Source organism: Crocodylus porosus, unplaced genomic scaffold (genome assembly GCF_001723895.1).
Source record: "Crocodylus porosus isolate Cpor-Errol unplaced genomic scaffold, CroPor_comp1, whole genome shotgun sequence".
NCBI classification, from domain to species: Eukaryota; Metazoa; Chordata; order Crocodylia; family Crocodylidae; genus Crocodylus; species Crocodylus porosus.
The window spans coordinates 10,934,400-10,958,946 of record NW_017728936.1 but is presented as its reverse complement, the minus strand read 5'-3'; the positions used below and the strand labels follow the sequence as shown (position 1 = coordinate 10,958,946).

Sequence of the window (24,547 nt, the reverse complement as noted above, 5' to 3'; positions counted from 1 at the left end):
GCCCGGTTCTCAGCGCAAACAGAAAGGCATCTTCCAGGGAGTGTTCAGGGTCGTTACCATATGGGGCCGGGGGTCTGCTCCCCAAACAGAGCCACACAAACACATGGAGGGAGTCATTGGACTGTGGAGGCACCAGGATGGGGCAGCTAAAGAAAGGTCCCAGCAGACAAATCTGATTGAAATGAGCCCATCCAGAAAGGGCCAAATTGCACAGCCCCGCCTGGCTTACTGAAATGAGATGGATTTGAGCCTTTTTGCTCCCTGATCACCTCTGTGAATCGCTACTGATTTCCTTCCACTCCTTGTCTCTCTGCATTACTTCTGATCACAAATCACAGCAAGGCTGTTCAGTCCTCCAAGGCTACTACCGAAACTGGAGGGCCCTGGCAAGGAGCAGGGATCCCAGCAGTGAATCTCGCTCCTTTTCAGAGTGAGGTCCGTGCTTTCCACAGCACTGACATTTTTATGTGTTACCACACCATCATAATACAGCTCAATACCAGCCTGTCCCCAAAAGACAACAATGGGGCTGATAATCAGCTACTAGGCATAGGCTCAGTCAGGATGAGATCCTTGGCTGGGTGCATATAACATACCCTGCCTCTCCCAGTCCATCTGAATCGCTATCACTGGAAAAGCTGGTGGCAAGCCCTGGATGTAGCTCTCTCAGTTACAACACGCAAGCAGCCCCCATGGGAACACGTGCTAGAAATCAATAAGGTGTGTGTTTTTCTGCCTGCCACGCACACATTTCCACGCCCTGCCTCAGCCCCTCCTAGCCCTCACACCTTTCACACCAGCCCTCCATGAACCGCCCCACCGAGAAAAGCCTGAGGAACCTTGTAAATGGCCCTTTCAAAGAGGCAAGTGTCTGCGTGACTTGAGACCCCGGAGACAAGCCCTCCCTGCCCCACCCCAGGAGTCTGGGAAGGGCATGTACTGTTCCCCATCACCTCAGCCAAGGACTCTGCAAAGTGGCAAACTTGTTGGGCCATGAAGAACCAATTAATGAAGGAGAGTGAAAGGAACTCCCTGCCAGTGCTGGAGCAAGAAGGGGGAGCTCTAGAGTAAGAGCACCGTCTTGACTAGCTGAAATGACTGCACCCTTATCTACTCCGGCACTTCCGTGCACCCCACCACACCACAGGGGACTCATATTACTCAATTTATCCCACAGTGCGTCCCTCGGACTAGTATCCCCCTGCACTTGATAGACAACGCGGTGGGAGTGACTGATCTGCCCAAGACCCCCCACAGGTCTATGGCCGAGCAAAGAATTGAACCGCAGTCTCTGGAGTCCTCCATCAAAAGATTACCCTTCCCCCCTGCCAAGGCTTGCAATGAAACACCAGCATGAAAGGAAACCAGAAGATGGCCTGGCTGAAAGGAAGAGCAAGTACCTGCAGCCCTGAGATCATTTTCTTAGCCTCCTCCATTTCCTTTTCCAAATGCTCTTGTTGCTCGAGCAGCTGCTCCTCCCATGACGTCTCCAGACAGGATCCAGGGTTCCCTGCCTGCCACTCAGGCAGAAATGGAGAGTCTGGCTCTTCTGCAAGACAGAACAGCTGTAAGTTATGCCAGTGAACACCAAAGGAGTCCCAGAAAGAGGGGGGCAGCCTACTGCTGTCTCGCCACACTCAGACACCAGTGGCAGGAACCAGACTCTCTTCCAGGTGGTGTCAAAGTAGTTGCTGGGAGAGAAGGACCTCCAATCCCTCCCAGCTCAGGGTTCGACACCTCATTCATCCTGCAAAGGATGTCTCTGGATGTGCCCACCTATGATAGACAGTTGGAGAGATTTTCCATCTTTTATAAGCCTTGACAGTGCTCCCAGCGTCAGGACTTTCAGGTGAGCTGGAGCGTGTAGGTGCGGGTGTTTATTCAGAGATCAATGTCAGGCCTGACAGAGGGAGTTGAGGGACTGGGGGAGTCTGAGACCTCCTAGTGTAGGAGGAGGTATCTCCTTCAACAAGCCCTCACCATCTGAGCTTAAACCCACCAACGTCAACAGAAAGATCCTCCTGGGCTTTGGGTCAGGCCCTTGGGACCTCTGATGGAGGCTTGTCCATCATTTCAGCACTTCTTGCTATTAAGACACTCGAACCGGTTGCTAAAACCCGGGTTTTCACAGAAATCCCAGAGCCGCACCGGGTTCTGTTCCACACACCGAAACACTCCAGGTGCCGGCAGGGAGAATTCACTACTTTTACCCATACTGCTTCCTCGCGCTCTAGTTGAGAAATGCACACAAGGCAAGTTCATTAGGAGCCTTTCTGGCCTGTTCCTGAATAAGCTAACATGCTCCAGACAGGAGCACCTGTGCTCTGCCCATTTATGCAAGGCCTGGCTCTGGCAGCCTTACCCAGGCTGCATAGTAATATACTCTACAAAACTAATGGGGCTACTTCGGGAGCCAGTCGCTGCTCAGCAGAACATTCACAAAACCAGGTCCGTAGTAATGTGCTGTGTGAAACCTTTTCCTACAGAGACATTTCTAGCGAGTCAGTTCATTACACTGCCTGATATATCCATCCATACATCCATTGCTGTGGTATCTAGGCATTGGTCTCCTGCTATGTGCCCTCCAAAACATCCATGCGGGAATGAAAGCACATTCCAGAGAGCCATTAACCTGCATTTCACTGATTACTAAACATCTGACTGCACACCTGATCCCAAAATGCCTCTCCTTGCTTTCCTGATGGTCTTTCATTTGTATTCAGATGCATCCCTGCAGCTCATCCCTGGCCTGGATTTTAAATTAAGGAATCAATGGGATTTTTTTTTTTTTTTTTTTTTTAACTAGAACATAATAAAAATAAATAAATAAGTAAAACCTTCACAGACGAGATAGCCTATGCGAGCTAATGGCATAGCTCTGGGGGGCTTGAGAATTTAGATTTAGTACCTAAGGAGTGATGCTAAGATGAGGGCTAGCTATCCTTGTAGGCATGCTGCATACCTAATCAAAGATGCAACTGGGTCTATAGCCAGGTGACAAAAACACTCTGCCGTGTGACTGGGGAATGGACTCGCTGCTGTTGAGAACAACAGCGACACGTCACAGGCTGCCAGGTACCGCAGCGTCTCAAACACTTAAGAATACACTGTTTTGGGATAAAGAGCAATGAGGAAGGGGGTTCCTGGCTGGGGCCATAAAGGATTTCCAGTCCTTCAGCCTGGGGGGTGGAGGATGATTGGAAAGAGACCCTGCTATAGCACACTCAGGGAAGGAAAGTAAGTTTTGTTTCATTTCCCACAGGCTGTGAATTAACATCCAACTGAAGTCCCCCCCATAGCAGGCGATTTCTTTTGAGACTGAAATGAAACAAAACCAGGTTTGGGGACACAGGGGCCTGGTGAACACGAGATGATTGATATCAGTAACGACAGGCAATATTCATGCAGCCATCCCATGCCCTGCAAAAGCCACTGGTCATCGCTTGAGGCAGTTTTGTGCTCCAGTAGCACAAATCCAGGCCATCACTAACACAGGCTCAGTTTCTGCCTTGTGTGTATGACAAGTGCAGGTGGATTCAGTATTTCCCTGGGAATTGTGGACTTTGTTGTACAACAGTGTGACGTAAGGATGACGTTATCATTCACTTTGCATGGGAACTAATCCATGCCACTTAACCCGTCAGGAAGGATGAAACAGATCCCCTGTGATTTACCTGTTTTGGTTTCTGTTTCTTCAGCTTGGATAATCACAAAGCCTGCCTTCTCCTCTGCCTGGGTTGCAATGGACTCACTCTTGGAGCTATGGAGAGGACTGGGCGATGTGAGACTGCAGAGAAGAAGAGAAATGGTTATATCTGGTGCCAACGGTGAACATGGCAGGGGAAGAGAGGCAAGCTCATCCCTGTCTGCGATAAGGAGTGAACGTGTGAAAAGTCTGCTCGCGCTGAGCGTCGCCAACATGCCAATGAATTCATTAGCAGGCCAGACGGGGCTTGTAACTTTTCAGGCCAGTCTCCTTGAATGCCAGCAGCTGACAAAAGCGCTGCTGAAGCAATTAGTCTTTTCACTTTTCCTGCAGTGGAAGAGCATGGAAATGAGAGCCATAACCTCTGCAGGATTAACACAGGCCCCGAAGTCAGGGAGCTAATTCCAGACAATACTTCAGACTGCAGCTCTGCTCACAAACAGTACGTATTGTCTGTCTTCTCCTTGTGCTGCAAAAGTCATTCGCAGTAACCCAGCTTTCTTTGTCTCTCACCCTTCTTAAAAAGCACAAATCTAGCATGGGGAACACGTTTGAAATCCCAATGGTCAGGCATCTGTGATAACCAGAAACCTGTCTGAACACAGACACAGCAACTCGGGAGCTTCCTTTAAAGCACCTATAAAGTAGCTACATACTTCTAGTGCAACAGTCTCAGCTGATTGTGCGGTCCAACCTCTCCAGCTCTTTTCAGAAATTCTTCCCAAATCCATCACCCGGACAACAGCAAAGGTGTCTGAAGCTCACTGACCCATTTAATGTACCTCCAAAGTCTCCGAGCACTAATCCTCACGAGTGTGAGCAGGAGTTAATTTTTCATTCTCCCCAGGACAGACACAAAAGCGGGACAGAACAAAAAAGGGAAAACAACAGAAGAGATTTACAGAAAGAAAAGGCGCTTCTCCAGCTTGCCTGCCCCATCTTCCCAGCACTGCTGATTAGCTCCCACAGCTGGAAGGCCTCAGCTCAGGGCCATGTGCATCACTAATAAAATCAAAGACTCCCAGAAAGAGAGATGGAAATGACCTGTTAGCAGCTCACATCTAGTCTGCCCCCAAGGGCCACTGCAAGTCTATCCCCATCAGCAATCTGTTTTATGTTATTCAACTAAATAGGCCTCCACTGCAGCAAGAAAAAAAAAAATGAGTGTGAGTCACTAAGTGAAGAGAGTAACCATTTTTGACTAGGATGATACAGGCAGCTGCAGCATTTTTTCTGCTTGCACTGTCTGCAGATCTCTTCAAGGGACCCAAGGAACCTGGCTGTGCCCAGAGGTTTACCTTAAGGAAGGCAAATCTCACTGCAGTGCTCCCCATGAGATTACTCTTATATGGGGCTCTTCATTGATAACAAACCGTGGAAGCTGAAGTGAGCTGACGGCAGAAAAACACAGAATATTGCCAAGAGTCCAGTGCACTGAGGGCTGGGGTCCTGACGACACGGGTAATGGGAAGAGGCAAGGGAGGGCATGGAAATCAGAGGCACACAGAGACAGACTGACTGCCCTAACACACCCAGCAATGCTGCCTTTCTTCAAGGAGCAGTCACTGATGTTCCCTCTGCACATGCTCAGCTGAAGCCCCAAAGCTCCCCAGGCGAGCCACCATCCCTCTGTGGTCACCAGGGATGGATTTGCGGGTTGTTTCTGCCCAGGGGGGAAACACAGGAGGAAGCAGCTGCGGAAAGCAACAGAAGCATCTGTTGCTTCAGAGGATGTCTACCCAGCAAGAAGGAAGCAGAGAGGAACATGGGGCAGCCCTAGGGAGGCAGCATGGGGAAAGGATGGGCATGTGGCAAAGAGCAGGATACAGAACGTGGCACGTTTCTGCCCGGGCTGCTCCTCTCCGAACCTGATCCGCTGCCCAAAGCAAAGCTTTCGGGTATACCCAACACAGCCAAGGCAGCATCTGAGATTCCCCGCAGCATCTGCCACGGGGTTTTAACAACAGCCATTTGGGTTTCCCTACAGACATTTCCATTCCCATTTCCGGGCAGTTTGGCTGCATCTAAGAGAGTCGGGGCTTTTTGGGTCAGGAATACGTTTCCGTCTCTTGGGTTCAAGTGTCACCTCTCCAGTGACAGCCTAACAAACCACGCTGGGAGCAAGCGAGCCACTGGGACCCACGCAGACTGCTCCTGAAGCAGTGGCACAGGCTAAAGGCCACCCCTTTCCCCGGTGCCACTAACTGGCTGCAGCTGGAGAAATTCCTGCGATTTTTGTCTCAAAGTGGTTAGCGTGGGAAATCGCCACGGACAGACGTGCCTGGATTTGATTTCTGCTCTAAAAGGATACGCCACCATTCACCACTACAGCATCCACAAATCGATCAAGGCAAGGTTTATGCTGCAGAAAACTACTCAGCATTCTTCCTAGCGCCGCGCGGCAGCTTAGCTAAAAACCTTGCCTTGACGAACCCCTGCTTCGGGATCCTGCACACAGCCAGGGCTTAAGGAAACAGCCGCTGTAACGAGCCCCAATCCCTTGACGGTGTTAATAAACTCCCCAGCCCTGCTGTGCCAAACGACAACGGCAACACAATCGCTCACCATTTGACCTGCTTCCCTCCCATGATCCCACTTTAACCTTTCGCCTCACAGAGTCCGTTTCCCAGGACGCCTCCAAATTCTGCGGGTCCTGGCCACAGGCATGCCTCGGTCCCTTCACATGCTTGGAGTCCAGTGCTGAGGATGCCGGCTCCCGTCAAACTAACGGAGAGATCTCTGCCAGCCGCGCTCCCTCATGTGAGCCCAGAGATTCACAAGAGGAAAGGCTCAGGGGCTCTGCGAGGAGGCACCCGATGCTGAACGGGCAGCCGGCACGCATGCATTCGACTCCGGAGCAAGAGACGGCTGGAGCCCGGGTCTCGGTTTGGCTGGTTTTCCACGCAGGTTGTCCGTCTCCCGCCGCTGCATGTTGTTCTGCTGCCTGCCTCAGCTGCGTTCATCGCCAGAGCCTTGCTCAGGATTGCAAGTTGCGTTTCTCATCCCATTCTCCCAGCACCTGCTGCAGAGACCCGGTGCCAGCCGGGGATGGCTGTTCCCGGGCCCGGCGGCTCTCTGCTCCTCCAGCCTCAGAGCCTCTCCGTCAGCAGTATGCAGTGTTTCCCGGTCCTGCGTGTGGCTTCCTTCCTCGCGGTCTCCAGCTCCCTCTCCCTCCTGCTGTCACACAGGCTGTGCAAGGCAGAGTCTATTCTCTGTGCTGTCTAGCTCAGGGTGGGGGAGGGAAGGCTGGTGGGAAGGGAGGAGATGGGAGGAGGAATGGATGAGGGGCTTTGCAGCCTGGGAATCTGTAGGATTTTGGCAAGTTCTCCGTGAATCATTTCCACTGCTTTTTCTTCTGGGAACGTTCCTTCTTGGAAATATTGAGACAGGGGAAGTGTGCTGGCTCTGTGGGGAAATGAATGCAGCACATGCTGATGGTAGGCAGGGACGCTACCCTGGGACAGACTGCAGCAGGACGAGAGGGGAGGGGGTGGTCTTGCCATTACAAAACACATCCCCTTTCCTATTAAATAATGCAAGGTGATCTTTGCAGGCAGCTCTCAGTCACACATGCTGACATTGCTTCCTCTGGACAGAGGAAGCTGGCATCTGGTTTTGCAGTGGTGCTTTCATCCAAGCAGCTAGTGGCACAGCACCTGTAGCAGGAGCACAGCCTGCCCCTGGCTTTGTCTGCGACCGCTTCTGATTTTCCAAATAAGACTTCACCTTATAAACAAACAGGCTGATGGCTCTGCAGTGACAAAGGGACCCTGTCTCCAGCACTATTGCACGAGGCAGGGTGACACTGAGTCCTGGAAAGAGAGCCTGAGACTGAACAAGGCAGCAGGAGCGGCGATGCTCTGCCTCTCTCCGTTACCTTCCACCTGACCATCTCAAAGCACTTCACTAATGCTGATGAGTTCAGGCTCACAACCCCCACCACGAGGCAAGCTGGGATTGCTCTCCCCATCTCACAAATTGTGGGGACTGGAGCGGAGAAGGGTGGCGACTTGCCCAAGATACCACAGGGAATCCACCTCTAGCGAACCCGCCTATAACTTAGCTGCTGTCCAGGCCCTGGAAGAGAACCAGAAATGGGAACAAACAAGCTTCCAGCTCCCTGCTTTCTTAGAAAACAGCCCCGCTTCAAATGCAATGTGCTGGGGGAAGGATGTGGCCAAGGGTTATTCTTGGCACTTCCCACCTCGGCACTAACACCACCGCAGCCTGACACCACCCAGGCAGCACTGCCTGTCCCACACACTTTCGAGAGCGCTCTTCTCATAGCTGACCTCAAAGCGGAGCTGAGTTTTCTCTCTCTGAAGACACCAGGCAGAGGCTGGTGTCTTATCACAGGAACAAGCTTCTCCTGATTTCTGATGAGTCCTGCTATGAATAAATCCTTCCTGACTTGGCAACTGCTGCTGCAATTAAACAGCCAACCTCTGTGTCTGCAGTCGCTGTGCTTTTGGCTAGTGGCATCAGATGCCTTCTTCCACAGTACCCTCAGTCTGCTCCCTCCCTGCTCACAGACAACTAGTTCTGTATCCGGCACTGCTGGAGGCTACAGAAAAGCAGCCCTCTGCCTGGCACGCGGGATCTGTTCCCCAGCTCGGTCCTTCCATGCAAAAATCAATAGCATTACCATGTCTGCTCCCTTGCACAGCCTTCAACACCATGGCTTTGCCCTTTGAAAACATTGACGGAAGCCTGCCCCTCACCCTCCCCTCTCGGCCTGTCCCCGGGGCCTGGCTGCTGATGCATGCCACATGGTATCTGACCATCGTGTTCGTGTGCGTGGAGCCATGGTCATGGACAGGGAAAGGTCTGTCCTCCAGGCATTTTGACTGAAATCTAATTATACCTCCCATCCTGTTCCCAGCTTTAATTAAAACATGTTTTAGCTCCAGCTTGATACAATTTCAGATCGTTTCCCATTGAGCTGTCAGCGGCTGTTGCTGCCCCTTGGTCTCCTGGACAAGGAAACACACATGCTGGGTACCCTGCAAATGCTATGAGCGCTCTCCTGCCACTGATCCATAGGCACAGACATGTAGGAAGCAAGGCAGAGGGCAAAGAACCCAAATGAGCCTGGACAGGTCAAAGGTCTTTAATTCAACCAGGGAAAAGTTGGCATTCAGTAACCTATTTGAAGAGCAGGTCTTTTCATGGCACAGATTGCACTAACGCCCCTCAATCCTGATGTCAGGCACCTTCAGCTTGTCAGTCCTGGGCCAAAGCACGTCCATCCTGATTCAAAGTGCCCCCGTGCCATTCCAGCCCTGGACTCCCATGCACTTCAGGAAAGGCGCTGCTCTCCTGAACAGCAGCAAAGCCTGCTCTTGTGGCTCTGATCAGCTGCCACACTGCAGCCCCAGCAGGCTGCAGTCCCTGCTGTCCAGCCATGTACCTACAAGCTGATCAGCTGTTGTGCTTCAGTCCTGACCCACTGCACCTCTGCTAGTCTATCCCTGGAAATGAAATTATTTAAAACATTTCAAATGCATGCTTATCACCAAAGCAATGAACTTCATTCAAATACAACCCAATTAACATGACACACATTTTGGTCTTCTGTTGTGTTTCCATAGATTGTCCAGAACATAATTGCTGATCTTACCTAACATAGGAGGTGCTCAGTGACATCGCTTCCTGGTAGCAATATCCCTCACTTTATGCTAGTAGAGCTCCTTGCATGGTGAAGCATCACAAAGCACTTTGCAAAGTATGTACAGAAATCAATTCACTCATTACAAAAATGCAGCCACCGTAGGGCACCTAGCAGCTCTGCAGCAGACATGTAGGACAGCATGGGAACAATAACCTAACTACATCAAACTGCAGAGATAATGGAGGGAGGCAAAATCTCTTCCCAAACTATAATCTGGCCAGGATGCAAAGGATTAACACCTCAGCTCCTGTGAAACGTGCACACGCAGTCAGGACTGTGGCTTTGTTTCACCTACAGAAAGGTTTGGCCAGCAAAGTCCCAAAGACACTTGAGGCCAGCACTACTGGGCTCCCTCTGCATGTCCCTGGATCACAAGGGGATGGAGTCAGTCACAGGTCCACAGCTGCCACTTCATGCTACAGAGGTGCAATGTGGCCTTAACAGTGGCCAGAGAAGACCAAGGGAGAAACCCCTTGTGAGGGGATGTGCTCTGCTGATGGACATCTGTTATAAGAAAAGTCACCACCTCCTCTACCAGGTCTCCACAGCCGCTTGGCATAAGGGGCAGGGAAGGGGCACCTGAAGGTGTTTCAGGGGAATGTCCTGAGCATGACTCAGGCAGGAAAACCAGCATGGAATAGGGCACCGCTGGGGGAAAATCTGAACATACGTGCTCAAGGATACAGCTCTTTGTTTCTAAGCCTTATTGCTGGGCACAGCCTCATGCCCCAGTGCAGATCCAGCTGCATGTGGTCAGCTCTCTCCCACTAGTGGCAAAGTCCTGTTAGGAGGCTCAGCGGAGCATGCATGGCTCAGAGTCATGGGCTATGAATGAGCAGGCCCCTGACAAAGCCAGGTCCTCATCCATAGATTAAGAGCAAGGATCTGAGGTGAGCGTGAGTCAGTTGTGCACATGAAACAGTGAAGTCATTTGTTCTCACTAGTGCTTGTTGCTGAAGCTCCCTGCTCCGACATGTACCCATTGCAGCTTTAGGGTAAATGTGTTCAGACCTCAGCCCAGGGAGCTACACTATTTCCTCCCAAGCTCGTTTCCTTCCAGGTTTCCAAGCAGAGAATAGCCCTGCTCAACATCACATACCTTGTGAGTTGTAGCCAGCCTCCAGCCAAATCTGCAAGCTATTTATAGCAGATCATGTGCATTTCTCTGGACTCAACTCTCGCTTTAGATGGCAAAGCCACTTGCTGTAGAGACCACAATGAACTCCGCCTCTACTGATCTCCAGAAGAGTGCTGGGAACTCTTCAGAAAATGATTAAATATTGAACCTGATTGAATCTGAAGGTCCAGGAGGCTTGGGGGTGGGGGATAATTAGATAGCTATAAAGCTAAAGACAATTAAAGGTGATGGATGAGAGCACAATGGCAGTGAACACAGCTGTAGATCCCAGCTCTCTGCAAGGTCTGAATCACAGAATAAAGCATTTATCTGTTACTCATTTCTATTACCACTGGTCCCTTTCCAGGGCATCAGGCTTGCTGGGTTTAGTAGTCAGAGCCCTTTTCTCCTGACTACCTCTTACATAGACAGAAGGCATCAGTGGGTAGAAAACCTGGGAAAAATCCAGGCAGGTGAAATCATCTTTACTCTCAAAATTTGCCAGGGCTACATCTATGAGACAGGCAGAGGTGGTCCCTGCCTGGCACTGGGCTGTGAGGGGGCTTGTCTCTGCCATGAGCATATCTGTTACCTGGAGGAGCGGGACTCGGAGGGCACACTGTGATGTCCCTCGTACTGCTGCACCAGCGCTCGGACACTCCAGTAGGGATTCTCAATTTCTTCATCTACACTGCTGTTTCTGAAGATAAAAAACACAGAATAAATGACAGCCTCAAGGAGAGGTGGGAAAGAGACCCCCCACAACACACATATGCATTTAATTTCTGCTCAGAACCTAACAAGGTGAATTTGGGGGCTTTGGGAGAGCAGAAGGGAAGCTGGTGAAATGAAGGGAAAGAGGCGGTGGCAGCAAATCTGCTGCCTTTCCTAGAAGAGAAGCAATCTAATTCCTACCCTCAAAGCTTGACATGGGATAAGAAAACCCTGCCCATCTGCCTGTGACATGGCAGGGAAGGAAGAAGGTGGCACGTTTTAAACACCTCCAAATAGCGGTGACCGATGATAGCTTTGGTGAGACAGGGAGGGGGCTGGGGAAAGGACAGCTTCAGCTAATAAAGTAAGGGCTGGCTTTCTTAGAGAGAGAGATTTGGCCCAGGGACCCTTGGAAGAAAAGCTCTAATATTTGATTTTTCAACAAAACCTGTAATTTTCAACCTCGTTTCAGAACTGAGTCTTGGTGACTCCCCAGAGCCAAACTAATGAGGGCAAATGACCTTTAGGAGTACAAATGAAAATCACAATAAACCATCATCTGGCTTCAGTTTAAATGTCATTACTATTTTTATTATTGCTGCCATCATTGTAATCTACATAGCATATTTTGAAGGCTCAGAAGCACTTTCAGAATTACACGCTCCATCCACATATAGATCATTTCCTTTCATTTTCATTAAGGCAACCCCTACAACACAGGAGGCAGAAGCTGATGGACAGCATCCAGCAAGACTGTATGACATCTGTGACAGGAAGCAAAATGCTTGAAAGGCAACAAAAATGTAGGGAGGCAGAATGGACTCAGAGAGGGGAGTTACCACCCTGCCCTGGCATCTTCAGCTAACACCAATGAGCAGGACACTTGTTTTATGTTTCATCCAAAGGGCAATGCCTCCTCGTGCTGTGTTGTGGCACTGTGTTCAATACTGGCCTCAAGGGAAGGAGGCATCACTCTATCCTCGTGGACACAGAGGTGCTTTTCATTGTAAAGTGAGTTACCAAAGGCATGGGTGTTTACTTGCTGTAAAATCCCAAGCAGAAACAAGGCACCTACAGCTTTTGCAGCAAGGTAGCTAGCTGAGCTCCCTACCCCTGCCCTTTTGGGTAGCTCCTCTAGCTCATCTGGCTGCAAAATGACAGTGCAAGCTTCCACATGGCCACTCCAGAGGGACAGTGGGACAGCTCCCGCACTTTGGGTAGTCCAGGCAGAAACACCTTTTCTGGCAGGGAAGACATAGCCAGGGGTGCATGCTGGCTCTGCAGAGCAGATAGGCTCCTTGTGCAGGACTACTGCACAGAGCGGGCTGGCTTCCAGAGGCACACAGGCTTGTTTCGGCCCCTCGTACTCTTCTTATACAGCTGAGTCTCCAATCAAGACTAGCAGTGTGTGCTAATGAGGCTAGGTGAGAACAGCTTATTACCTCTGTCTGTGCCGGAAAACATCACGTCCAGAGCGTGAGACATCCTGGCGAACATCTGCCAGAGCAGCCACTGCCCCTTGGGCCATGGCAGCAGCTGAATGAGGCCTGTGACTGGCTGACGATGCTGACGGGTTCTTCCCCGCCACACCAGACGGGCTCTGATTGACTGCTCTCCCTGAGCCAGGTTTGAAATGAGCCGCTAAGGCCAGGATCAGCCTCATGATGGATTTCAGGTTCCCATCGACGATATCTGCAAAATGCCATCAAACCCAGAGGCCACGTCATTAATAGGGGGCCCAGTGGGTACCAGGCTGACCAACAAGTGTGAGTGTAATTAAACCCAACAGGAGTCCGCCAGTGAAGAGGAGCTGTGCAAATAGGACCAAGTTACCATTCTAATGCTTGGGAATATTAGTTCTGTACAAAGCAGCACAGCTTGAGGAAGGATCAGCGAGTGCCATCTACAGGACAGAAATTAAACAGCTGTGTGCACACTTGAGCCGTCTCATTTTCAAGCAGTCCAGCCTGTTTGTGACACTGCAACAATGATGGAAGCAGCACTGGAAAGGCACAGCCAGCACTGAAGATCACTACTGCACTAGTGATAACTCTCACTAGCCCATGTAGTTCCCCCCTGGCATTTTTAGCAGGTAAGAGGAGGGAGCTGAGCAGTAATGTAGTTCTAGAATAAGAAGAATGCCTAGCACTTTAACATATTCACGGCACTTTGCAAGTATTAACTAATCAACTCAAATAACCCTTAACTTAGGTATCTTTGCCCAGAGTACAATACAGTCCAAATCTGTCGGTCTTTGGGACTCACTGTAAAGACCATCTTAGGCTATGTTTCACCCTAGGCTAGGATTTTTTTCAAAGTCAACTTGGGTATTTCAATATCCACCCAAAATACTGGAACCTGGATACCAAATGCTGAGCTTTCTGAAGCAGCAGTGAAAATTCAAAGCCACAGCTTTGTGGGGGAAGGGTCTGGATGCCTGAGGGTTGGGTCATTTTTGCTTTAAGGGGCTGAGAAATGGAAATAACCAATCTGTTATGACAAACCAGTATGGTCAGATTGGTACGGACTGGGGGGGAGGGAGGATTGCTTCCTCTGTAGCTGGAGGCATAGCTATCTACCCAGATCTCTTGAGCATATATTGACAACCTTTAATAGAAGCAGGACTCTGATGCACAGAGAAGCCGGTGACTCATTTCAAGTCGCAGGGTGAGTTGGTGCGACTGGAACAGGGGGTTTCTGTGGTCGCGAGTCCTGTGCCCACACATCATTGTCTGCATTAGGGTTGGCACATTGTTTTGTAACGCGTCCACTCTCAGCTGCCCTACACACCATTTAACAAAGGGCTCGTGCCAAATGCCTGCCCCTGATCATGAGAATGGCTGCAGGAGACTAGAACTGGACAGATACAGGGTGTGGCATGTCTGTGCAAGGGGGGGCACTCCAGGTCTGGGATTCACTCTTGTTTGTGTCCTGCCAAACCCTGGATTTTCAATGCTTCGCTGCCCATAAATCCCCATCTCTGCCATGGTGGGTACAAGAACCTTATTTCTATACCTGAATTCAGATTACTGAGTTAAACTGGTTCTAAGAGCCCTACTGGCCTGGATATATCAATATATTTGCTTGCAACGCTTACTTACAAGTTTTTACTGTTATGAACAATTTTGTATGAAATGATACAAGCTAGCCTCCAGGCTGCGGGCAGCAATGCTGGCAGTACAGAGCTCGTACTATATGCTCTGGATAAACAGAGCCTGTTCAGCTGATGCCTGCAACCCAAAGGACTGTGCTCCTTTCCTCCTGATAACAGCAAGAAAGGTCATGAGTTCCCAGTTTCCAGAATGAATCACTGTATGCTGCACTTCAGCCAGTGCCGCAGGGCAAGCAAACAGCATCCTCCTCCAGTACAGTCAGCAACCAGCAAGAAGAGGGGACTGTTTCCCTCCGTCCACGTGATGCGCTTGACTAAACAATGCCGCAGTAGGAGACACAGAATGTGTGGCTTTGCACCTTGTGTCTGTTTCCCACCATGTGTCCAGTTGCTCTCCATACAGAAAATGTTGGGGTACAGAGTGTGCAGACTACAGGGAAAAAGGATTTTCCCATTCTCATCGTGGAAAGAGGCCAGGGGGGTTTATGTCCTTTCGATGAAGCATTGATTCCTAATCCAAAAAATCCATGTTCTCATGACACCACTTGTTTGGCCCTCTGACTGCTCAATGAGCAATTTCTCCTCCTGGACTGCAGTCTGTTCCTGGAGCAGCCAAGAATTTAGTGCCATCCAGCCCAAAACTAAACACACTGCTGGACTGCAGGAACAGGATAATCTGACCTGGACACATATCAGAATGATGCCAAACTTCAGAAGATCTGGCTCTTGCATGGGCAGCCAGGGATCATACTGAGCCCACCACCAAAGGGCATTTACCTTTCGCTGAGGTTTGGTGCATCCGGATCTTTTTTGATGCCACAAACTGCAACACTTTCTCCACATTGCCCCGCATTTCTTGTGGGCTGGTAGGATTGACTTGAACTCCACTCAGCTTCTCACCAGCTGATGAAACAAAACACCGTGATTAGAGGGTGGAACAGAACTGCTTGGTGCTGCGACTGCGAGGTTTACAGGTGCAAGGACTGTTCCCAGGGGACAGCAAAGGAGCCCTACACATGACTTGTACCTGCACCTTAAGTGCAGGTGCTTCTCCCTGTTCCTTTAGGTATCTAATAACAGCAATAACTGAGCAGAAAGTACATGGTGCCATCCACTGTCTGCATAGGGGCTTTTTGTGATAATTCCTCGTATTGGCTTGAATCAAGCTATGTCCTCTCCATGCAGACGGGCTACACTGCACAGTCTCAGAGAGGAACAGCTTCATCCTCCAGACCCATGTCAGTTCAGCCATATTATTTCCTTCTCATGAATACCTGGTTCCCAGCGCAGAGATGAATTCCTCCAGGAATCTCATCTATTAACACATACAGCTGAACTCCAGGCAATGCTTTCAGCAGCAGCCTGAGACACAGGTCAGCAGGACACAGGTTGATACACAGACAGACAACAAGTGAGGTTAAGCAGCCCCAATCTAGTCCCACCTTAGCCCACACACAATTATGGGTCCCAGATGCCATTCATCAATAGGGAAAATCCTTTCACGGGTTCCTTGAATTAGCTCAGCGCAGCCTCGGGGCCATTCCTACAGCCACCGTAGCAGGTTTTGCAACTGCTGTCACACAGTAAAGTGACTGCAGTCCTCAGAGGTGTCCACAGGGCCTGGGATTGGCCTGCTATCCAAAGTTTAGCAAGAGAAACTGCAGAGGAGTTTGATGGAAGGCATGCCTTTATGATCCATGATTTTCCTTCCTCTTAAATGAGACTACCTGGCTCTAACATGATAAGGGGTGCTTGCTCGGCTATCTCCAAGAGATCTCACTGGCACACAAACAGACCCAGGTGAAACCTAGCCTCCTCCCTTTAATGCCCCAAAGCTGCCAAAGGGGGAATACTTCCCATTAGGGTTACTGACCTACAATCTCAATGAGGTAGGCAAGGATGACCCCATCTCGGAGATCCTGCCTTAGGTCCTGCACCGGCTTTATTGATGGCTTCTTCTTCAGCTGGGAATTCACCCAGGCCACATAAGCTTGAAGCTGCTGCTGTAAATGGAAAACAAAACAAACTGTTTGTAAAGCATTGCTTTTTTTGGGAGGGTGCCGCACACCCTCGGCTTTTGACACAACCGCCTCCTTATTCAGAACCCTAGTGCAAAGGGGTTTCAGGCTGGTACCTACTGCCCAGCAGTTAACATCTCAAAACCACTGCACAGTCTGGAGTCAGTCACCTCCCAACCAAGCTGCTGGCGAGGGTTGGAGCTCACCAGCACACCTAGGCATGAAGCTTGCACTGTCCCTGCTGGTTGGGGACCATTTCACTACAGTAAATAGCCTGGTGCCTGCCTAGCACCTTACCCCTGCACAAAAAGAGAACAAACCAGGTGGAGAACCCGATAATGCTGACAGGGAACATTCAACACTGTCACTGCACGGATGTACATGACAACTTGAGAGGAAAGATCGGGGGAGAGCTGGCTTCTGGTCTCCAGCACGAGCCATCTGGCATCAGAAGATGACATGCCAAAGCAGACCCGTGTGCCTATGGAAGGGGTCCACCATTTCAGTTGTGCCTCCCAGGGGGCCACATCAATGTCTCAAAGCAGCCCGGGTGAACCCGGGCTTCCCAAGGGATGAGGGCTCGTGCAGCACATGGGGTGTAATCAAATCGATCCTTTTATGGGATTACGTCCTTTTTCACTAAGCTTCCCATTATTCTGCCGACGCGGCAGGTTTTAAGTCTCCATCCCACATTATCTCAGCAGTGTCAGTCACAGTTTACGCTTCCGCAGCCTGCTGCAAAGTCACATTCTGATCACAGCGCCGCTTATAATCATCCTGACAAGGGAAATCCAACTTCAGCCCAACAACAGCAGGCTTGCCTGCTAGAAAAGTGCCCAGACACTTGTGTTCAATTAGTTTTCTTCACTCAGCAGTCTACGATAGGCCAGCGTGGAAGGGGCAGGAGCAGTTTGTTTCCAACACCACCAGTGGCTGTGCTGACTGGGAAGCCTGGACCACGGGGAGGGCATGGAAAGGATGCTGGCTCCATGGAGCAGATGTTTTCTTTCCTGCTCTGAGGCCTGTGCTGTAGGAATGCTGCTCCTTGGGCTAAATTAGCACAGAAGCGCAAGGATGCATTCATTGCGCTTAGCCAGCTTCAGATATCACCCACTTTCCACTGAATGGGCGCACAAACATAGCCAACCGCATAGCCTTCATCACTACCTTTCACACAGGAGAATGATGCAGCACTGATTTGCAAGCCAACAGTGGCAAATCTGCTGAAGTGTCCAGGATGAGTTCAATTTCTGAGTTCCTGCGGGACCTATATTACATAGACTTCCAAGGGCCCGAAACATCACGTGAGCAATGCCTCATTTCGCGGACAGACAAGAATTCAAACTTCCTATTCCATAAAGGTTCAGTTACGCTTTCATTTATTCAAGTAGGGTAGAAAAGAAATTTGTTTCAGGGGGTAACAGATGTCCCTGCAAACAAACATATTTCTTGTTTGCAGGGACATCTGTTACCCCCTGAAACAAGTGTCAGCACCTTTATGGAAAAATCCTATAGAATTCAATATGGTTTTATGAAAATGGAGTGGGGTTGTATAGAAATGACTTCCAAAACCTATATAGCTGAACATCATGATTTCTTCCTATCCCTTCTATCCTCCAGGAATCTACAGCAGAAGTATAATTCTCTACTAAATTCTGCAAAATGTTCCAAAAACCAGTAGAGAAAGATTGTCTTTTTACAATAAATTGTATAGGTGACTACAGATTCTAGATAAGCCCCTATAGTCTCACACAAAATAAATGTTTTTATATCAAATACAACCTGAACATTTTTTTTTCCCCATCCTCTGTGAAGATAAAAAATTTACTATTTTTGGTAGGCTTTTTCACTGATTTTAAATTTTACTATTTCATAAAAGGGTGACACGATTGGTACCGTTATTAGAAAATTGCTTCTAAAACCCTGTGAATTTATACTTTAAATGATCCCCTTCAAAAAGATGACTTCTTTGTGGCCAAGGAATAGGGATGTCGCCATCACAAAAGGAGGATTTCACAGCAGTTGCTGCTACAATGCCGCAGACTTTCATTTAATTAGCAGGTTTAGTATTTTTTTTTTGCCGTTCATGGCATACGACTTTTCTTCAGCAGTTCAGACTGACAGTTTGTTCATCATTGACTTATTATGCGTCCAAAAAACTCTAAGTATTAATGACTTTAGAGCAGCACTCCGGAGAGATTCTGATTTCTGCAGCACTAAAGTCCCAAGGAGCTGGCTGTCATTTCTGGCAGCAGAGTTGAGCAGGTGACTGAACTTACCAAGAAAATAATAGACATGAAAGTTTAATGACCTAAAAATGGCAGAGTGGTGTTAAATGCGCAGAGGGATGAAGATGCAAGCCGCGTGGCAGAAACTATAATGATTTTTAAGCTGCTGAGAAAAAACAAATTGTTTTGCTTCATCGCCCCCTTCAATCCACCTACTCTGCATCTCCTGGTTAAATGGCATGGAAAGTGATGCTGGAAGAGATCATTCCTATGGAGTCCTGCCTCTGCAAGGTGGGGCCCAGGCCATCCGAGCCTGGATTTAAAGCCACAAAATCAGTTTAGTAAATCTGTCCTGCAAAAATACTTCAAGTCAACACAGGTGCCACATTGCTTTTCAAATCCAGCCTACTCCAGAACTGCAGAGGGCTGCAGTAATGCACAGCAGCAGAATGAGCAGGAACATCACCACACTCCATACTGGGACAGTGTTTAAGGTAGGCAGTGTCTTCTGGGCGTATTGTAACAAATGGTAGAAGGAGACCACATTTTTCTGGTGTTCTGCAAGGAAGACAGGTGCAGCTCCACAGCAGGAGACTTTTCAGGACAATAAAAAAAAAATCTGGATCCCACCAGCATCTACAGCAACATCCTGCTTCTGTCTCTGTTCCAGTCTTAAAGTTCAAAGAGTTTCACCTGGCCCCAATTCTGGACTAGACCACGAAATCCGCTATAACAATGCGAACTTCCTCTCTGCATCTTTGCGGAGCCCCAGATTTGAGAGGTTAGAGACGATCTGGAGTCTCCATCAATTTAGGGCTCTTTCAGGAGTTCAGAAATTTGTTTGGAAAGCTTTTAAGTTTTAACATGATGCATCAACCGGCAACCACAGAAAAACAGCTGGCTCTGGTGGCTCTATCCATAACGCAATACTGCTGTTTTTAAGTAGCAGGAGAGAAGTGTTTAATATGATATTACTTCTTCTATATACCAATCAACCAACAGCTTCACCAGACAATTCTGATTTTGAGCCCGCTCCTTCTGAAGTACCCAAACTTAGGCCCGGTTCTCAGAGACCCCCAACCGTGTACATATCCCACAAAACCCAAACAGTACGGCAGGTCCTTAGCACTTCTGGAAATCATACCCACCAGGCCTGATACAAGGCACCCAAGAATAGAGTTACCCCAAATTATTAGCTGTGCTTCAACATCGTGCTAGAAATCCTGACCAGCAGGCAGGCAGATTTTTCACGGTATCATATCAAGGCGATCAAAAGGTCAGCAGCCCACCCAGACTAGATGAGCCATCAGGTTAATATAAAGGCACACCGGTTGCACTGTCTGACAAAGGGGTGCCGTGGCCAGCATCACAGATAGTGCTTGTGACTGCTGGAAAGACAACGGGTGCGTTAAAATTCCTCTCGCATCTGTTATGTTTACTTCCTCTTTCTGATTATTTCTCTCGCAGGAAATTCTTAATGTAATTAGTCAGGTGTCCTTGTCCCATTAGCTGTGGGCTCATTTCCCCCGCCTTGTTATGCTCTGGATGAAAATCCCTACACACCAAAAGGGCACAAGACACCTGGAATAATTAGCCAAGATTAGTTTTGATATCTGAAGTCTCCAAACAGCTCTGCACAATTAAAGGGAAGCTGGAAATTGCCATGTATCCCCTCTTCCCAGCTTCCTTCTCTCCCTAGGGAAGATTTCTCCACAGGGCTAATTATGTCTTCATCTGTGCATAGGATCTATAAGGTCTAAAATTACCCACTGTTCTTTTCGTTCTGGGGAATCACAATCACCCCGCAGCCCTCACTAGTGTAGCTGGGAACAGGGCCCAGCAGCCTCATCAAGTCAAAATTCCCCGCCACTAAATTTAGCTGCTTTAAGTCAATCCCCACCACGTTCGGGCGTTTTCTCTTCTATTTTAGCCATGTGCTCACTGAACAGCATCCAGGTCTCCATGGCTTACCACCCTTCTTCCATTACTCACCAGCTGGCTGCCTCTGAATCACTCACTGTCTGTCCCTGACCAGCACTCCCTTGGCACCTCCTAGGTAGCAGACAAGGGTCCCCATTACAACCTCTTCAAATAGCCCTGCTGATGTAAAGGAGAGGCGGCACAGGGAAATGGTCATGCCCCTAGATTGCACTTCCCACGCTGCATCCCTTGAGAAACACAGATCTGAGCAGAAGAAACTAAGGGGCCCAAAAGAGAAAGCCACGATATAGGTTGAGCCATCCCTGGCCTGGAAGAAGGGAGAGGCTGGAAGGATCGAACAGTCATTTCTTCATCTTCTCTTCCCTATTCCTGACGATTATTTCCTACAGCTGCTTCTGTTATCGTGCCTTAATTAGACTACAGGCTTTGGGCAGGGACCATTTTTACTCACACTGATCTAAACTACGCTGCTTACAGAAAACCATTTAAGTTAGACCGGGGTGGGCAAAATGCGGCCTGTGGCCGGATGCAGGCCGCCAGGCCATTCTAGATGGCCTGCGGGGGCCCTAAAAAATTTAGAAAATTAATATTTTGTTGCCCCTGGCTGCCTGTCATGCGGCCCTCGATGGCTTGCCAAAACTCAGTAAGCGGCCCTCCGCCTGATATAATTGTCTGCCTCTGACTCAGACTGATTCCACCTCAGGCTTTCTGAACGTCTGTCCCTAGCTCATACAGCTAGGGACAGACATTACGCATAAACCAGTTCAAGTGATCAGAAACCAGTTTAAACCTGCAGCAGAATAGCAGTTCAGTGCACACAAACTGGTTTCAAAATGGCCAAAACCAGTTTAAGATCGACCTGGATGAATGCAGCATCAAACTTAACTGATTTAGGTTCAATTGGTCCATTGAACTTCTGTCCCAGATCCCTTCCCAACTCAAGTTAACTCACAGTCGTTCAGTGCTCCCCACACCCTGCACCAAACCATGCTGATGGTGGGAGGGGGGGGATGTCCCTTCTACACTTGACACGGGGCTTGGGGAACCCTGCCTGGGGCAGGGGTGTCCACCCATGTGGGCTAATGCCCAGGCTGGAGGGACTGTTTCCCTGCACCATGCAGAGGGTGGGAGCGGGGAATTCCCCCTCTGCATCGGTAGCAGGGCTCAGATGGGAACTGGCAAGGCACAGGGGGGTGATGCCCCAGGCTGGGGGGCCTGCCTCCCTCCCACCCCGTGGGGGGTTGGGGACGAGTGCTGGGATGGGCCCCGCTCAGCTGCCCTTGGCAGTAGCTGTCCGGCCTGGGCCACTGCAGGCATCTGGCTGCCTTTCCAAATTCAAAAGTGAACATTGGTTCACTTCATTATCAGTTCAACCTATGCAGCTTAGAGGAACCTGTGAAGATTGAATTGTTTCAATTTCGATTCAGTCGATTTAAAAAAAGCCTTTGATCTGGTATTCCATGATTACCTCTTGGCAAAACTGGCTAACTGTGGCCTCGACCTCACCACGATCCGCTGGCTGGGGAACTGGCTCCGCAGCAGGACCAGGAGGGTGGTGGCTGACAGGAGCCAACCGTCGTGGTGTGCTGTGACCAGTGGGGGCCCTCAGGGCTCTGTCCTTGGACCCTTGTTGTTCAACATCTTCATTAATGATGTGGACATTGGAGTCAGAAGCGGACTGGCCAAGTTCTCCAATGACACTAAACTCCGGGGGCAAAGCATCCACACCAGAAGACAGGAAGGCGATCCAGGCAGATGTTGACAGGCTTGGGAAATGGGCAGACGAGAACCTGATGGTGTTTAACACCAAAAAATGCAAAGTTCTCCACCTTGGGAGGAAAAACCTGCAGCATGTTTATAGGCTCAGCAGTGCTATGCTGGCTAGCACTACAGATGAAAGAGACTTGGGGGTCATGACTGACCACAAGATGAACATGAGCCTGCAATGCGATGCTGCACCTAGTAAAGCGACCAAAACACTGGCTTGCATCCATAGATGCTTCTCAAGCAAAATCCTAGGATGTCATTCTCCCCTTGTACTCGGCCTTGGTGAGGCCACAACTGGAGTACTGCGTTCAGTTTTGGGCTCTGTAATTCAAAAAGGATGTGGAGAAGCTTGAGAGAGTCCAGAGGAGAGCCACGCGCATGATCAGAGGGCAGGAAGACAGATCTTACGATGACAGGCTGAGAGACATGGGACTCTTTAGCCTGGAAAAGCGCAGGCTCAGGGGTGATCTGATGGCCACCTATAAGTTTCTCAGGGGTGACCACCAGGATCTGGGGGATCGTTTGTTCACCAGAGCGCCCCAAGGGATGACAAGATTGAATGGTCACAAACTCCTCTGTGACCGTTTGAGGCTGGACATAAAGAAGAACTTCCTCACTGTCTGAGCCCCCAAGGTCTGGAATAGCCTGCCGCCACTTTGAACCCACTTTGAACGCCTTCAAGACGCATTTGGATGCTTATCTTGCTGGGATCCTATGATCCCTGCTGACTTCCTGCCCTGGGGCAGGGGGCTGGACTTGATGATTCTCCAGGGTCCCTTCCAGCCCAAATGTCTATGAAATCTCCGATTCAGCCTGGGGCTTCTCGATGGTCTGCATGTAGCCACATGGGGACCCGCTCCAAGCCGTGGTCGCTGCAGCACAGAGATAAGAGAAAGGAGCCTCCCGCCTGGAACAGAGCAGACGGACGGGGGAGCCCACACCTGGGACAGGAACGCACGGTCCAGACCTGGTGCAGGTGCCGAAGGGGCTTAGATGAGAAAAGCCCACATGCTTCCCAGCTTGCTCAGGCCCCTTGCTCTGCCAGCCGCTTGTCCCCTACTCGCTCTCATGTTGAACCTTTTTCCTGCCTGTTCAAAAGGATGTTCCCCTGGGGCCTATTACACTGATTCCTGCGACACCATTACACCGCTCACTACAGAAGCTTCTGAACAGCAGCACAGGATGTCACAAACCCCTGGAGCTCCCCCCCCCACACCAGTTTATTATCAGGTCTGGCTCCTGGCTGCATCTGAGGATGTTTTGAGGAGTAACCGCCATTGCTCTGACCATCTCAGCCTCTGCCTTTACATGAATCCTTCCTTGAACCTGTGGTTTTCCAGCCCTTTGCCGCTACCTTGCAGTTTGCTGTGAGCATCCACCCCATCGGATCCGGGGCCATCTGGGGCAGGACCAGGTCCTAGCTCCCCGCCTCAATCAGGCTTTCTCTCCGAATGAGTTTTTCAAGGAATACAACAGCACCATGAGCCCAAGCTTTACTATAAAGAGTGCAGATGATGAGGATTGCAGTGGGGTTAAGCTTAATCTTATTTATATTAACGCGGCTTTGCGTTCCAAAAGAAGGTCTGCTTTACCTGAGCTCTGCAACGTGGAGAGCTACTCCCTTACCTGGGATAGCCTGGGCCAAGCCCACTGGCAGCTTTTCTGTCACACATTAAAGTCGTTGTGGATGTCCCCAAAAGATCTTTTGTGGCATGGACAGAACTGAAAGGAAGAGACTCCAGCGACTGTTTTCTGTCCTGAACTGTGGCTCCTTTTAGCCAGGATTCACAGCTGGAAACTCTCAAAGGTCTCCTGTTAGTACAACAGCAATGACGGCATGGCCTCACCTGTATGATACCCTTGGATTTGTTTTTTTGCTCCTTAATTTAGAAAGTTCCCCAGAGCTGGAAATGTGACTCAGACCTGCCCAGTCATAGGACAACCCTTGCAGGGTCCTGGAACAAGACGGGAGATGAAGTAGATGTGGAAAGAATAACAGTTATTTAGCAAAAGAGCAGAGCTAGGCCATCAATATGTTATATAGGAAAGAGTGGCAAGATACTGGATAGGGCCTGTGTGCACAGAGCAAGACAGAGCAAGGCACCAATGTTTGTAACCAGGTTATAGGCTTGAACATGAAGGGTAATGATAGGGTTATCAACACTGACTGATAAGAAGAGAAGGAGAACAGAATAGAAAGACTGCATAAAGTCTCTGAAAGTGCTCTCACAGCAGACGTGCTGTTGGCTTCCCTTCTGGCCATCAGCCCCGTG

General features: G+C 49.6%; 1 protein-coding gene across 4 annotated transcripts in view; it reads right to left on the bottom strand.

Annotated features, from left to right (window-relative positions):
• Positions 1-24,547, bottom strand: part of DIXDC1 (DIX domain containing 1) — a 57,454-nt gene that overhangs the window by 15,968 nt on the left and 16,939 nt on the right. For 3 of the 4 annotated variants that reach the window (XM_019547114.1, XM_019547117.1, XM_019547116.1), the window contains exons 2-7: positions 16,194-16,323; positions 15,098-15,223; positions 12,651-12,900; positions 11,087-11,194; positions 3,675-3,787; positions 1,401-1,549 (exon numbers count right to left, since the gene is read on the bottom strand). In XM_019547114.1, the coding sequence (XP_019402659.1) occupies positions 1,401-1,549; positions 3,675-3,787; positions 11,087-11,194; positions 12,651-12,900; positions 15,098-15,223; positions 16,194-16,323 (876 nt within the window). Of the gene's footprint in view, positions 1-1,400; positions 1,550-3,674; positions 3,788-6,271; positions 7,371-11,086; positions 11,195-12,650; positions 12,901-15,097; positions 15,224-16,193; positions 16,324-24,547 lie in introns of those variants that run through there. The other variant, XM_019547118.1, reaches the window with a different exon arrangement.